The sequence below is a fragment of the Gouania willdenowi genome, chromosome 1, assembly GCF_900634775.1.
Source record: "Gouania willdenowi chromosome 1, fGouWil2.1, whole genome shotgun sequence".
Classification (NCBI taxonomy): domain Eukaryota; kingdom Metazoa; phylum Chordata; class Actinopteri; order Blenniiformes; family Gobiesocidae; genus Gouania; species Gouania willdenowi.
In genome coordinates, this window is record NC_041044.1 from 1948423 (window position 1) to 1966030 (window position 17608).

Here is a 17608-nt window from a genome sequence, read left to right on the forward strand (position 1 = left end):
AGATCAAGAAGAAAAGATTTCATGCTGGAAAAAAAGCATGTTAGCAAGTGACAGGATTTATCTTCAATAGTTCAGAGTTAGTTTGAACATTTGGATATTTGTGTATCTTTCCTTTGTGTATGTTTAGCATTATTTCTGTCTGCAGTTAGCATTAGTAACAGATATCAGACAATCCAATAATAAAACATCTGGAAGAAGGGACGCTAGACATTTTGTGAGTTAAAGAAGTTGAAGAAGAAAATACATTAGAATTATTTTAGGTTTTGTTCATAAATGAATAAACACAAGGAGTAAATTGTTGTAATGATTTATAAATGGATGAGATGTTTTTTTAACTGCCTTTTAAAGATTGATTAGGAGGATATGGATCTTATCGGGGGATGTAAACTATTCCAGAGCAGAGGGCCTCTATTGGTTAAATTGGTGATGTGATGTATGGGTAAATATAGAGAATAGTTAGTGTCATTACTGTGTCTTATGGTATGATTGTATATTTGATGTAAAGGCTTTGAAAAGTGACAGAAACATCTTGTTTACTATAAATAAACTTGTGTATGAATAAACATGTCTGATAGACGTTTCACTTGTGAATTGGTAAAATTGCATAAATGGTGAAAAGTGGAGCTGACGGAGCAAATTTGTTTGAATGTGAAATGAATCTTAAAAATCTTTTCTAAATAATGCATCATTTATTGAGATGGATGGAATATGAGGGTGATATTACATATTACAATAATTTAGATAAGAAAATAAAAGGCTGTAGTATAAAGTTAAATGAGCAGAGAAATGAATTAAAGGGCAAACTTTATAATATTCAGTCATTGTTGTGGTTCTTTAGCAAACCGATCTATGTGATTAGAGCAGTTCAGTTTTTCATCAACTAATATTCCCACAAATGTAGTGATATTGACTTGCAATATTTCAAACCCATTAATGTATAATTTTGCTTGTTGTTTAGGATAATATTTGTTTATATTGCAAAAGATCATGAAGTTACATTTATTTATGTTAAGTGTTAATTTAATAAGTTGAAACCATTTAGAGATTGACAATAGTTTGTAATTCTCATATTCAATCAAGTGATTAAAGTTATTGTGAGTTATTTCAAGAGTAGAGTCATCGGTAAATAATATAGGAAGTAAATGTTTGCAAGATGTGGGTAGATCATTTATTTATATTAGAAATAATAAAGGGCCCAAGATTGATCCCTGAGGCCCCCCATGCAAAATGTGGAGGAACAGTGACACATATTGTTCTCCCAATAATGAAGTATTTTTTGAACCAGTTCAGGGTAGTATTACCATTTCTGGTCATTTCTAAATTTATGGGAACATAGTCGTGTGATAATTCAACGTAAATTAGGATTATGCCTCGCACAATTCCATTAGGGCAAAGTCCATTAAAGCTGTTTTCTCATTAATTTGTGAGTCAAATATTGCGACAGTTGGTGGTTCCCAATCATTGACACATACCAATATATGAATGGGGTCCATTACTCTGTATGTGACACATAGAGAAACAAATTCATTCTCTGGTCTTTGGAGAGAGCAGACGTGTTTTCATTTGCTCCGATAACACGACCTTGGCTACAGCTGGCTACAGCTGAACAGCCTGAAAAATTGGGCCCAAGACTGAAGGAAAATGGTGAAAAAACCGCAGGGAGGCCCTTCAGAACCCAATTCGGGTTTGGAAGAGGTCAAGGAGATGATATGCGAGGGTCTACGAAACCTATCTGCCGAGATAAAGTCGTTGGAAAAGACGCTGGAAAACTCACTGGAAAAACTACAAAGCAAAGCAAAGGTACTGAAAGAAAAGAATGAAAGAAATGCTGAAGAGATAAAATTGTTGAACGCTAGGGTTGAACAGCTGGAACAAAAGGAAAGAGAGAAAGATGTCATCATCACAGGCCTAAAGATAAAACCCAGGAGTTACGCGAGTGACGAAGAAACAAAATCGATTGAACAACAGGTCATTGACTACCTGGAGTCGAAGGACATTGTCCTGAACCCTGACAACATCAACTCCTGCCATCTCCTGCCAAAGAAAAATGATAACAGAGCTGTAAAAATAACCTTCACGAATATGAAATTCAAAGGAGAACTACTGAAGCAAGGAAGAAAGCTGAAGGAAACGAAGGTTTTTATTAATGAAAACCTGACAAAAAAATGCAAGCATCGCATGGAAGGCACACCAAATAAAAAAAGGAGGAAAGATTTTAAAGACGTGGACAAGGAACTGCAGAATTTACATCACACTACCGGGAGAAGAGAACGGAAAACCAATCCTCATCAAAACAATGGAAGACTTGGGAAAATACGAAGGATCCACCTAAACAACAACACTACTGATGGTAATCATGGATATGGACCCAGATCTATATAAACACTGGAAACAAAACTCAGACTGTGATTATTTTACGGAGACTGAATTAAATGTGGAAACCAAGAGTAAAAAAGGTCTGTCATTTATTCATTTCAATTGCTAGGTGGTGGGGTGATTAAGGATTACATTAAATTTAAATTCAAAGTGTTTATTGTCATATGTGCAGTTAGAAACACGTTTTCTTGTACAATGAAATTACTACCTTGCTTATGAACTAAGATATAATAATGTGTTTATACAAGTTAAATCTAGCAGTGGAAAATACAACACTGCCATTAGAACTAACAACAGCAGTTAGAAACACGCTTATGAACTAAGATATATTACATTAAAATACTACCTTGCTTGTGAACTAGGATATAATAATGTGTTTATACAAGTTGGATCTGACAGTGGAGAATACAACACTGCCAATAGAACTAACAACAGCTGAATTAGCCTTGATGTAGAGACAAAACAAGCTGCAAACTTGTATGTCCAAAAAAGACATTCCCGAGTGGTGACATTATGGATGAAAAGGGAAAAACCTTCCAAACACCTTCGAAAGAGAAACTGTTCTTGAACTGGAGGAATGCTAACAACATCTGGCAGGGAACAAGGCCAACACGAACAACGATAGAGAGGAGGAGGAATAAAAGAAAAAAAATAAATAAAGACAACACTGACTACAGATGAGAATACACAAAAAAGGACGGTTTAGAACAACTCAAGAATGTTTGACCAGAGAGACATGTAAACCCATGTAAATTTGCGATGGTAAAACAGGGGACGGGACCCGGATAAGCAAACTGCTTCTCTCGTCTCCTTTTTCGGCATGTACAAAAAAAAAAAAAAATGTGAAAAAAAAAAAAGTGAATGTAACCATGTCGGAAATAAACTGAATAAATAAAATAAAAAAAATAAAAAATACACATGTTTTAACTGTAAACTGACACAGATCTTTGTAAAGGCCACAATCCTCTGATCAGAACGATCTGTCTTGGTCACATGACGTCAGGTTAGAGTTTCCGTCTGTTTCTCTCTGTCTGTCTTTAGTCGAGTTGAATTTACAAGTTTTTTAATCAGAAAGTCAACGTGAAAAATCTCCCTGATAATTGACCCACACACTGTTCGTTCAGTAATTATCTATTTTTTAATAATTAATTAGTTGAGAATCGTTTTCTTCTTACAAAGTTATTTCACATTTTCAAAGTATTTCCTGTTGTCTTTCAGGAGTATTTGAATCATATTTTGATGAAAAATTGTTAATTGGAAAATTTTTAATATGCCATTGCATTAAATCTTTGATCATAGTTTGTGAAGAAGTTTAATCTTGTGGGAATAATTACATTCACTGAATAAACAAAATAAAAATAACTGGACCTTAACAAAAAATTAAATAATAAATAGAAAAATAACTGGACCTTTGGCCTGGATATTACACTGAAATGTTTTTATTTATTTATTTCTACAGATAATTTTGTGATATATATGAAATGTCACACGTGTCATTCTGTAGAATAAATATTTGTAATTCTACAATATTTGTAGGATTTATTTATACATTTAGTATTCAGTCATTGCTTCCTATTCTCAGGCTTTAAAGAACAAACATGTTGTGCTGTTTCTTCATTTTCAGTTTAAATTAAAGTCAAACGTCTCGTTCTCCACTCGTCTCTGTGTTCTGTTCCTCCTGTGATGTGAGGAGATTATAGAAAACAGATTTAAAAAGTGAGCAACATCGAGCAACAAACCGAGCAGCTTCTCTGAGCTCCAGAACAAAGATTGTTATGTGCAAGGGGGAGGGAACAGGGAGTCAGGGTAGGAAATGGAAAGGGTGGGGAAGAGGTGACTGCTTTAAAGTGAGATGTGATGTTATTGTTGTGTATGTTGTTCTTATTGTGTTGTGTTGTGTAATCAAACCAGTCTGGTGACCAGTGTGAAGCTTAGGTTTAATGGTGGTGGATGTGGACAGAGGGAAGGAATGAGTGGTAATACCTAGAACAGGTATTTAGGATCAACGTGTCTAAAGTTAAGCCCACTACCAGTTTTATCCACAGCCCAAGGCCAGTGCATCGCAGACCAGTGTATGTGCAAGAACCGCTACTGCGAATTCAGGTGCTGCCCTAGGCCCGAAGAGGCCACCAGGCCAGCAGAAAGAGTGGGGACCAAGAAGCCCCAGGCCAACCCACTACCGAGCACCCCACCAGACGCCCCAGAGACCACAGTCTGAGAGGCAGCCACTGCCCCCCACACACGCACTCGAGAAAGCCCCGAGGAACCGAGGATCCAACGCACCGCGCCACCGACACCAACCCCCAACCCTGATGCCCCTCAACCCCCACCCACACCCCAGCACCAAATCCCCCCAAGGGGAGGGCCCAGAGAGCCCCCTGCCTGAGACTCCAGCAAAAGAGCCTGCCCCACAGACGGGCAGCCAGCTGGTGCCTGCCAGCAGGCCAAGGGGCAGCAGAGATCAGACCCCAGGCCAGTAGGGGCCAGAACAGAAGCAGCACCAGCAGCAGCCCTCCCAAGGATGACAGCAGCACCCCCAGCCACCAGAGTGCCAGGGGGATGCCACCAGAGCAATGAGCCTTAGTTATTGTCAAAGTCAGGACCCCCAAGGACCCCCGCCAGACCATCATACCAGTATGCGACGGGCAAAGCCCCCCTAGGAAAGCTCCCCCACCCCAGCCCACAAACCAGCCACCATCCGGCAGGTTTGCCCAGCCCCAAATGCCGCAAGGGCGGCCACCCAAGCCCTATCACCGACTGGACAGCACAAGCCACAGGGAGACGCCCCCCGCCGGCTCGCGACCGACCGATGGCCGCTACCACGAGACAAAGGCAAACCAACAGCAACCCGGTGCGGTACAGCAGCCCCCAGCCAAAGGCGCCCGGACCTACCCATTGGCCCGCAGATAGCAGGACAGACCCACCAGGTGATTGACAGCAACCTCAACCACTGGAACAACTAGCCCACCCCTCAGCAAACAGCATCATCCCAAAGTGCCACGCAGCCATGCCCCAACCCAAGCACAGACGCCAGCATGCCCCCAGCACACCCACCCCCCACACTGGCGCGGCCGCCCTGGCCCCGCACATCATGGGATCCACCCCAAGGCAACCAAGAAACAAGACAAGCACCAAGCCACACCCCAAGGGAAGAGGCACCCCCACGCCCGCAATCCCAACACCGCCCGGAGAGACCCCGTGAAGAGAGTGCCCAACAACATTCCCCTGTGTGAATTTCTGTGTTTAGTGAATGTATGAGGTGCAATTAATAGGAAGGGGATTGGGGGGGGCGGTGCTCCCCACCCAACCTTTGTGTATTTAAGTGTATGTGGTGCCTTAAACCCTGGATGGAGGAGGTGGTGGTGGCACCCTCTAGGGGGTGGTGTGTTGATGTGTGATTAAAATTGGGGGGATTGGTAGGGCAAGTGGGAGTGCTGCCCCATGCCACTACATGGTAGCACAGGCGGCAGCCCCTCCCACCCTCGGCACTGTCATCCAGCCCCCCAAGGGTTGGATAGGGGTGTGGTGCATAGAGTGAGTAAACCAGACCAGCTGTGAGTGAAGTGTGTGCGTACATAGTCTGTTTAAAAATCATAAAAAAGTGTTAAAATACGAATAATTAATCCCTGCAGAAGCAGAGATTAACATTGGACACAAAACATTTTAAACATAGAAACGAGAAACTTCGTCCATTTGACCAAAGAACAGTAATCACTGAAATACTTTTTCTTTCTTTCTCTTTTTCACACACACACACACACACACACACACACACACACACACACACACACACACACACACACACACACACACACACACACACACACACAGAGCAGAGAAGGAAGTAATTGTGCCTGGAGTTGTCGTGGTTACTGTGGTTTTTCTTGTCTTAAAAGCTGAAACGAGGAGGATGAGGAGGAAGGCTCGAGGTCCCATGAGGCCAACATGCATTTGACGACACTTACACTCTCTGACCTCACACACACACACACACACACACACACACACACACACACACACACACACACACACACACACACACACAGTCCACAGTGGAGCCTGTTGGATGTGTTCAAGTGTATTGGTCGGTCGGGGAAGGGAAGGACGACTAAGGAGCTTCAAAGGAGAAGAAGAAGGAGGAGAGTGGTGACAAAAAGAAGGGGACTAAAAGGTCTCAATGGTTCTGCTGTTGGTGGAACACAACAACACACACACACACACACACACACACACACACACACACAGAGTGAGAGCCAATTGTGAAAGACACTTGTCTTTTCCCAGCTCATCCTCTTCCTCTCCAGAGGCTAAATAGAGACAGAGAGGGAACGTAAAAGCACTTCAGTCATCTCTGCTTTGTGTGTGTGTGTGTGTGTGTGTGTGTGTGTGTGTGTGTGTGTGTGTGTGTGTGTGTGTGTGTGTGTGTGTTCATTCCTCCTCTGTCGGGGTGAAGAATGTGCACATAATGGGGGGGGAAAAAGATAAATGTAATGTAACAGTGACACATGCTTTAATCGTGATCCTCACCTGTTTTTACAAATGTGGTCTAAACTCTAGGTCTGTCTCTTCAACACGTTAATTGCGATTAATTAATTACAAAAAACAATAACGATATTAAAAAATATACAAAATAAGTTGTAAAAGTGTGATTTGTGCTGATATTGGATTGATATCTATATATGCCAAGAGTAAATTACTTCGTTTTTGGTATTGAATCAGAGGTGAAAAAGTTATATCAGGTGTAGTTTTTATCTTTATTTTATTTGTAATCATTTGAGGAGATATATCACTTATAATATCGTCACAAAACATCTCAATATACATCATGAATAGATATTTTTCCTGCTCTTTTTTTAGCGTTTCTTTTTAATTATCAGGTATTATTCTACAGCTGATTTCCAACTAATTTCAGCCTAAAGTTGACTTTCAAAGCAAAGTTATGACAACATAGAAGAGTTATAATTAAGTATATAACGTTTACTACTTTCATTACAGAGTTTTAAAAAAAACTGTTACAATTTACTAAAGCATATGTATCTTAACCCCAAGAGCTTAATTTTATTGTTTATTGGACAACATGTTTACTCTTTGAGGTTGTGACGATATTGTGTTATTGTTTGACTTTCTTGAATGCTACATGCTACATGCTACATGCTACATGCTACCTGTTGCTAAGCTCATATTCAGTGTAAAAAAAGAGGAGATCACAGTGAGTTCATATTAAGATCTAATCAGAGAAGCACCTCTCTCCAGGTAATGAGGCTAAAATATTCAATCGCACCCCAAAGACCTTCGTTTTACTGAATTCATAAAAGAGATGAACAACCCCCCCCCCCCCCCCCCCCCCCCAAGAGACCCTCCTCTAGGTTTAGAGCAGACTTATTGTCTTCAGCTGAAACCCACTGAGCACTAATTGGTGAGAGAGAAGTTTGGAGACTGAAGCACATGACTGAGAGTTAGCCAATCAGAGGGGGCGATGGGGGGGGGGGGGGGGGTTAGTGTGGAGGGAGCTGTAAAGTAAGGAAGAATGAAAGTGAGCCAAGAGTGTATGAAAGACTTCAAGTACTTCAAACCCATAATGGACCTATTTCCAGACAGGCGCCATTCAAACACACACACACACACACACACACACACACACACACACACACACACACACACACACACACACACTCCAAATATATTTAGATGTTGTAAAGTTCAGCAAACCAACAAAGAAGTTTCAACATAATGCTTTTTTAAAAAGATTTTATTTTTATTTTTTTATTTTGCGAACTTTACAGGTGACATGTTTTATTTATTTTATTATTCATATATTTATTTTAAAATATTATGAATGGTATGAATTATTGTTTTTTTTAAAGCAAACGAAAGCTTTGAAAACCTTTTAAACCTCTTTGTTAGAAACTAAGAGAATAAAAAAACTAAGGAAAAAAAAAATGTAAATAAATTTAAAAATTACAAATTGAACAACTTTACTGTTGTTTACTTTCCAATCCAAAACAATATGTGCTAAAATAAATACTGAGAGTCTTAATAATGATTTTTACATGCTGTAACACAATGTAAACAGGAAGTTGTTCCTTTAACTTGTGAAATAAAACACAGCCTGGATTTTAATGTATTGAAAAAACATACATTAAAATACAACTTCAATTTATATTATTAATCTAAAACACAACAATAGGCTGTTAGGAATGCTTTTCATTTTGTTACAAAGTTCATCATCTTCTACTTCACTCGGTGACAGCCTCACATTACTCACTAACACACATATATTAATATACAGTATATATACAGTATATTATGATTTGGGTGGTTTTGTATTCATTTTGTATTTATGTCGTTTTTGGAGCATGTTTGTGTGTTTTTGTTGTGGTTTTGGTATTAAAAGAAGAGAATTATATATAACTTTGAAAAATGCAGATTTAAAAGTAATATCTGAATACTGAAAAGGTACAATCGAAATGTAAATGTATGATATCTGCGAGAAAATGTGTTTTTTCCAAGATGTATCTTTCTTTTAATATTAAATCATTAATGTCAAAATAATTCCCTTGAAATAAAACAATAATAACAAAATAATTCAAAGTAAGTTTGAAGCAGGAATGTGAAACTCAGTTTATTTCAGGGACGAATACGAAGAATTTTGAGCTGAATTTTGTTGCAGATTTTAGGTGGAAAAATTAGTAATTTAATTAATTTCCTTGAAATAATAATTTATCTTTAAATTGGATAAATTCTGTGAAGTAGTTTCTGGAAAATTGCAGGAGTTTTAAAAATATTTAATTCTTCAACATAGTGAGATTAAAACTGTCCGTCATCATGTGATATAAGCGTGGGAAAACACTGTAAATATTCTGGAGTTTCATTGTATTTGTGTATTTTCAGAAGGACTGAGTGATGTTTATGACATACATGATATTAATATACTGTTTAATATCTTATCATTTATAAAATATATTTTAAATATGAAATATAGAGTGGCAATATTTAAATTAATAATATTTTCAATCGCATAATGTACCTTTTATTATGTTTATTAGGTATTAATATATTTTATACCATTATATACATATTATATATTATTGCTGTTCCAGGTCAAATTGTTCGTCTTCTTATTTACACTAATGATTTATGATTTAAAAAGCTTTTTAAATTGGTTTATATTGTTTTAGTTCATCTTGTAGACACTTCCATAGTTTAACCCCTGCTATTCTTGTTATACTCATATTTTTCAGTGTGGTTTAAGTAATTTGAGGAAAATGTGTGATACAAGCGTGGGAAAAATGACGGCGTTTTATTGGATTTATGAATATAGAGGGACTGAGATATCTACGAGTGAATTAGTTTGTTGTTACTTTCTTCTCAGTGCCGTGTTTACGTCTCTTAAAGGCCGGTTTTTGTCCCGCAGGCCTTTGGTTTGACACACGTGGTGAAAAGTAACGACACATTCATTAATTAAAGCTGGAAATTTTCAAGGTGTGAGAAAACAATATATCGCAATATTTCACTGCGTTATTATCATATTGATTTTTTAAATCATGTTTTTTAATGTAAAAGGAAACTTTAGTTTAGGGAACACCTTTTAGCCATTAATAAGTTGCTTATTAGCATTAGTAACATATTGGCTCATAATTATTCATCATTAAATACAGTCTCACAGTCCAAACAGGGTTCGTTTAGGTTTAGTTAACGTTAAACCTATGTTGAGATTGTACTTCATATACAACTTCCTTACTCAATACTAATCAGTAATAATTCTGAGGTTATTGAGGGAAAACTATTAATGAATGGTTTTTTGGTTGTATAATAATGTATGTGTGTGGATCTGATCCCTATTTTTTTACTTAATTATACACTTATTTAACATTTATTCTTTCTTTCGTCTTTGTTAAACATTTTTATTCTTTTATTTGTGATTTTTTTTCTGTGGCTGTAGCAAAAGCAATTTCCTCCTGGGATTAATAAAGGAATTCTGATTCTGATTTTGATAATAAGGCCATGTAGAATAAGGCATTAATAAGTACTTAGTAATGTTAATAAATTCCATGCTAATAAGAAACTAATTAATGTTTAATAGGTGTTCCCTAAACTAAAGTGTTATCAAAAAAACATACAGTATGTATAGCACGGAATCTACTGTATGTGTCAGTGAACGCACCATCAGACCTGGTTAAACTCCCTGACTCATCAATGTTGATTATTTATTTTCATAAAACATACACTTTTATACTGTAGATGTATGTGGTTATTTAAAATGAATAAATAAATACATTTAAGAACTTAACAGAATGTGTTGTAGAAGAAAAAGCTAAACTATGTTTGAAAAATATAATTTAACAGTTTGATAAACATACCACTTGTTTTTTTATATTTGTAGTTTAATTACAGTTTGTTTCCATTCACTTGTTTCACCAGTTTTTAAAAAAAATGAAACAAATTGTACTGTATTGCATTCCAATAATTTAGCAATTTTCCAAGACAAATGTCCATAAAGGCTCTGTCACATAGGCCACACCCTATTGGCTGATGAGGGTGTCCTTCAAACGACTCGGCCAATCAGAACAGGCAGGTGGTCGGGCTGCTATACTCCCATTAACGGAGATTTCTGAGTTTCCATCTCCGCGTGAACATTTAAACTTTTTTAAAGAATGTAATAATAACTAGTGCAGAAGTACAGTATGTGTCACTATTGAAAAGTGAGGTTTTTCATGGAATGGTTTATATGCAGAACTTTAATTCCTCTTTAATTCAGAATAAAAGTTAAATCCTCTTTAAACTAGTCATACCTGTCAAGTTTTGGATTTCAAAATAAGGGAAATTTACTGGCGCTCGCTACGATATTTATCAATATATGCAATATTATAGTTTTCTATATCGCCAAAATAGAAAACTTGATATATTTTGAATCTCGATATATCGTCCAGCCCTAATTCCTAAATTATAAAACACCCTAAATAAAAACATAAATGTTTATTTAATATACTTACAGTTTATAAACAAGTCAACACGTTGTATATTTACTGTTAATTTCACATTGTTTGTCTTTAAGTTAAACATTAACATTTTATTTTATTACATATTTTCTTATAATTTCTCATGATCACTCATATGGTTCTCTGGTATTCACTAATGACTTATTAAACACATTTATTACAGACTTTACATTATTTAACACTTTATAAACAGTGTATATTTGTGGAGCTTGTGATTGGATGATTTTTCATGGTGACTTACGTGGTTCCTTCCTCTGTGGTAGACGTTAATCTAATCTAATCTAATCTAATCTAATCTAATCTAATCTAATCTAATCTAATCTAATCTAATCTAATCTAATCTAATCTAATCTAATCTAATCTCATGAGAACTTCCACCCAGGCCATTTGTGACAGTGTTCAGTTTATTAAGGCAGAGGAATGTTTTTATTTATTTATTTATTTTTTAGTTAATATTACAATAAAATACGGGATATTTACGGAAAAATACTAATGCGGGACGATGGCGGGAAAGAGGAGTAAAATACGGGAAATTCCCGGCTGAAACGGGATACTTGACAGGTATGAAACTGACCTTGTAATTCCTAATTCAAATGTAATTCTGAATTAAACACACACACACACATGCGGACAGCGCCCCGGGCCGCCGCGGCGCCCCCGGGTGGACACCGCCCACCCTCTGCCCCGCTGCCCACAGAGTGATGGCTCTGGTACGCCCACAGGCTGCCTCTAACCCAACCAACTGTGCCACATGACAAAGGCTCAATCCACAGTGATGATGTCATCATTTCTAAAATTTCATAACGATATCCAAACAAATCTGACGAGGCACAACTTTGAACCAAGCAGCAGCCATGTTGAAAGTCTCAGGTCAATCTGAGCCTGATTTACAGTGATATCTGAGGAACACACACACACACACACACACACACTGACATAAATATATTCTATATTCCTCCCTGCTATGTCTTTTACTTACTGCAGCACTAAGCCTCGTGCATTATATCGTGGTGCATTTTACATTAAAGCCACTCTGACTTGTCTTGTTGTCCGTGACCTCGTACTTGTCCACACATGCACACACTCACGTCTCGTAGCCAGTGTGTATCTAATAAATGATTACTGACGAGGCCAGAGTGAGGAGTGAAGTGCAAAGCTCAGCCAAAGCTTAATGACTAATGTACCTCCATCACATCATGTTTACCTTTAGAAATAAAAGAAAGCATTAAATATCAGCTTAGTTTTGGGTTTAATAGCGATAAATACACTTTATTAGAGCTGTGGTTTTCAACCTTGGGCGTAGGACCACATTTGGGGTTTCCAGATGCATTCGAGAAACTATAAGAATTTAACAAATTAGCACATTTTTGCTTATTTTTACAATTTTTTTTTTGCAACTACACCAAACTTTTCATATTTTAACCTATTTTCATCACTTTTTCTTGCCATATTTTTGCTCCTTTTAATGCATTTTTGCTACATTTCTCCCATTCCTCCATCAAATGTCAGTGTTTTCCACTTTCCAGACATGTTCAGCACTAATAAACCCTTTCCACTACTTTTACACCTAATGTCACATATGATGTCACTTTTTACCTTTAAAGCAAAACTAAGTAACTGGCACTTAGAGCTCCCCCTAAAGGTTCCTTTGGTGATGACACTGTCGTAAACATTCCGCCCCCTGCCCCACCCCACAGCTACCTTTGCTCTCCCAAGACAGTAGCAACCGATCACTGAATCCATCCTAATCCAACAGTGACACTAAGGGTGCTTTCACACATATAGTCCCATGTGACCATGTGACCAGTATGAGGAAGATAAATGGATGATGGGGGAGTAATACGTGTGGAAATGTGTGTGTTGCTGCTGAGCTGTCACTGATGGAGTTGCTCCATTCCTCAAACAAAAATCTTCTCTGCTTTTTGTTTTTCTGGCTCCGCCCTGATATAAGTTTGATTAAAGTGAATTAATAGACAACCGTGTGTCATAATCACGCATTAGTTTGTGTTGGACTGCTGTAAAGTAGTACGTCTGCCACCGAGTCGGAGGCAGATGTATTGTTTTCTGGCCAGAGACAGCGGGGGGGATGAAAGACCCCCAACACCCCATAAAAACTTGTATTACCCTCACAGGGACTATGAGAAGGACTTTATTAAGGTGAAAAAGTTACTTTGTTCTGCTTTAATTAAATTTGTCCCAATTTAACCACATTCCCGGTTGGTCATGCCCATTATTTGCCAATTTAAACAAATTGTTCCTGCTTTTTAGATTAAATTACCCCAACCCCCCATGTCTGCCACTTTTAAGCCAATATTAACACTTTGAACCCTTTTTACCACTTTTTCTGTCTGTTTTTGTCCACTCTGGCAACTTTTAACCAATTTCTGAGGTTTTTTAAAATCCCATTTCACCACCGTTTCCACCATTTTTTGGTCACTTTATTAGTGGTTTTTAAAAAATAAAAAAAAACAAAGATTTCCATCTGTAAGACTATATACTATGACTCAAAGAATAATAAACCTCCGTCACATTTTAATGCCTTTCCTGCACATTTTTCCACTTTCCAGACATGTTATAAACCCTTTCCACCACTTTTACACCTAATGTCACACATTTTGACCCATTATTGTCATTTTTAACCACATTCACTGTTTTTCATGTTCATTATTTGCCAGTTTAAACTAATTGTTCCAATATTGACACTTTGAACCCTTTTTACCACATTCTTTAACACGTTTCATTTATTTAGACAACTGTTTTCAGGATATTAATTTTGTAATATACTTCAATCTTCTGGATTGTGGATCAATTCAACTTTGGGCCACGCCCAAAAAGAACTCGTAAGAACACATCAAAGTGATAACTTTGGGCCACGCCCAAAAAGAACTCGTAAGAACACATCAAAGTGATAACTTTGGGCCACGCCCAAAAAGAACTCGTAAGAACACATCAAAGTGATTAGTAGATGCCGCTGAGGAAGACTGACATGTCAGGAGAATTAAGTAAATGTCAATGTAAATTTCATGAAAAAAAGTTGCCTGAATTAATGAAACATAACTTTATGTCAAAAAAGAATACAAAATGAATATGCTGCAATTTCTATTTTTCCTGTCCATTTTTGCCCATTCTAATTTGAACCATTTTATTAGTGATTAAAACCAGGATTTCCATCTTTATGATGACTATAATAATAATAATAATAATAATAATAATAAAGTGAGAGCCACTGCATTATTGAACTATTAAACACTAAAATCACCTTTATCCCTAACCCTTAAAAATAACTTTTTAATTGCAGATTGACGTCAGTGTTTTATGTGATTTATTAGATGAATTAATTTGAGAAAGCCGTGATGTTCTCACGCTGTAAATTAAAATGTTTCCACAGTTGTTGAGGGCCCAGTCGTTCTCACAGCAGCACGTCTGCTCCGGCCTCGCCGCGTCCACCACTTTACGCGTCGTCTAATTTCATATGCACTGATTATTACAGCAGGGGAACGTCGGGAATACTTTTGATTGGAGCCCACGGAGAAAATGAATCGTCCCGCAACCGCACAACTGTCTCTGGGCGCAAATGAATTAGACTGATTGAAACACCTCTAAAAGTCTCACACACACACACACCTTTTATTACTCAAACACTTCAACACATATGCCGCCTCCATCATACACACAAGTGCGATCAATTCTCACATCAGGGATGGTATTGATTAGGCTGTTTGCTGCTTTCAATTAGGCCTGAACACAAACTGTGAGAAGGAAGAGCTGAAATATGAATGAGACCGTACATAAAAATGATTAGACTGAGCCACAACATTAGGACCTGGGAACATTGTGTCTTTAATGTGCACGTGTCAGAAGCAGAAACACGTATCATCAGGTCACGACTCCATCCTGGTATTTTCTATCAGACCATCCACTACAGTATCAGACACCATGTACAAGCTGTTATTAAGTCAGTGATTCTCAACATGTGGCTCCATATGTCTTAATTAGGAGCCATTATCACTATTATCTGTTTTTTCTGCGTTAACTCCTCCCACACAGTTTGTCCGATTTTTGACAAATAATCTATCAAAAAAATTCAGAAAGTTCCCTAGATTTATGCTATCGCTTTTATAATTTGTGATTATTTCTTTTCTGTTCATTTCTATTGGAAGTTACAACTTTTTCAACCTTATTGCTAATGCTAGATTAATGTTAATACTTTTCAAAAAGTTCTGACACTTTTTTCAGACTTTTGCCAATAAATATAAATATTCTTTGTTTTTTAGTTCATTTTTGCAAGTTCTTTTTGACACTTTTATCCAATTAAGCTACCTTTTGCCCACTTTTTCCTACTTTTTGCCTTTTTTTTTGTTCCACATTTTACCTTTTTCACTATTGTGTGCCATGTTTTGTCTATTTAAAGCTACCCTTTGCTACTACATACCACCTGTTTCCTCTTTTTTTATCATTTTTTGGCCATTCTTGACTGCTTTTGGCCTAATTTGGTGACTTGTCAGTCCACCCCCACCCCAGCGTATCAGTGAAAGGATAGTGATATTTGACGTCAGGCAGGCAGAGTCCATCAACACTTCAGTTTTTTTCTGATCCAACAAACAACTGTTGCTTGAAATATTGACGTAGACGATGATGCTGGTTCATATGGAGCAGTAAAGGCTTCGTTATTGATCCTTCACTCATATTATCCTTTAAAGCATTTGTTTTCAGTCACTCTTTTATTTTCTGTTCCATTCTAAATGACAGAAAAAATCTGACTAATGCTAAAACTCTAAGAGTAACATTTCATCTGCAACATCGATTTGATATTTCTATGATCTAAATGTTGATCCGTGCTCGGCAAGTACCACATATATTGATCTAACATCATTTTAAAACATAATCAATATGGATACTTGGAAAAAATGCGTTGGATTTAAGCACAGTAGACTGTATATACATAGATGTGGGCTTGTTTTTTTTTGCACTTTTATTGATAAAGCCAATAAACGTTACTCAATTCAGTCTGTGACGCCATCACCACACATCAGCAGACAACATAGCAAACATAGCAAACATAACAAACATAGCAAACATAGAAAACATAGCAAACATAGAAAACATAGAAAACATAGCAAACACAGCAAACATAACAAACATAACAAACAGCAAACATAACAAACACAACAAACACAACAAACACAACAAACATAACAAACATAGCAAACATAACAAACATAGCAAACATAACAAACATAGCAAACATAACAAACATAGCAAACATAACAAACATAACAAACATAGCAAACATAACAAACATAGCAAACATAACAAACATAGCAAACATAACAAACATAACAAACACAACAAACACAACAAACACAACAAACACAGCAAACACAACAAACACAACAAACACAACAAACACAACAAACACAACAAACACAGCAAACACAACAAACACAACAAACATAACAAACATAGCAAACATAACAAACATAGCAAACATAACAAACACAACAAACACAGCAAACACAACAAACACAACAAACACAGCAAACACAACAAACACAACAAACACAACAAACACAACAAACACAACAAACACAGCAAACACAACAAACACAACAAACACAGCAAACACAACAAACATAACAAACATAACAAACACAACAAACACAACAAACACAACAAACACAACAAACACAGCAAACATAACAAACACAACAAACACAACAAACACAACAAACATAACAAACATAGCAAACATAACAAACATAGCAAACATAACAAACATAGCAAACATAACAAACATAGCAAACATAACAAACATAGCAAACATAACAAACATAGCAAACATAACAAACATAGCAAACATAACAAACATAGCAAACATAACAAACATAACAAACATAACAAACATAGCAAACATAACAAACACAACAAACACAACAAACACAACAAACACAACAAACATAACAAACATAGCAAACATAACAAACATAGCAAACATAACAAACATAACAAACATAACAAACATAACAAACATAGCAAACATAACAAACATAACAAACATAACAAACACAGCAAACATAACAAACATAACAAACATAGCAAACATAACAAACATAACAAACATAACAAACATAACAAACATAGCAAACATAGCAAACATAACAAACATAACAAACATAGCAAACATAACAAACATAACAAACATAACAAACATAGCAAACATAACAAACATAACA

The 17608-nt window shown here is 36.8% G+C and overlaps 2 protein-coding genes across 2 annotated transcripts in view; both read left to right on the forward strand.

The window, feature by feature from the left end:
• The window catches only part of tenm3 (teneurin transmembrane protein 3), a 543864-nt gene that overhangs the window by 36146 nt on the left and 490110 nt on the right, over nucleotides 1-17608 (forward strand). The window lies entirely within an intron of this gene.
• LOC114471587 (proteoglycan 4-like) lies at nucleotides 3370-5578 on the forward strand. Its single transcript, XM_028460438.1, has 4 exons — nucleotides 3370-3379; nucleotides 4480-4852; nucleotides 4999-5303; nucleotides 5352-5578. Exons 1-4 carry the CDS (start codon nucleotides 3370-3372, stop codon nucleotides 5576-5578), a joined length of 915 nt encoding a protein of 304 aa, XP_028316239.1.

Bases quoted from the DNA above. Each gene is read 5' to 3' on its own strand.
- LOC114471587 (XM_028460438.1), top strand. The intron at 4,853-4,998 runs GTAGGGGCCAGA...GACCCCCGCCAG, and splicing joins AGAGATCAGACCCCAGGCCA to ACCATCATACCAGTATGCGA. The intron at 5,304-5,351 runs GTGATTGACAGC...CCCACCCCTCAG, and splicing joins TAGCAGGACAGACCCACCAG to CAAACAGCATCATCCCAAAG.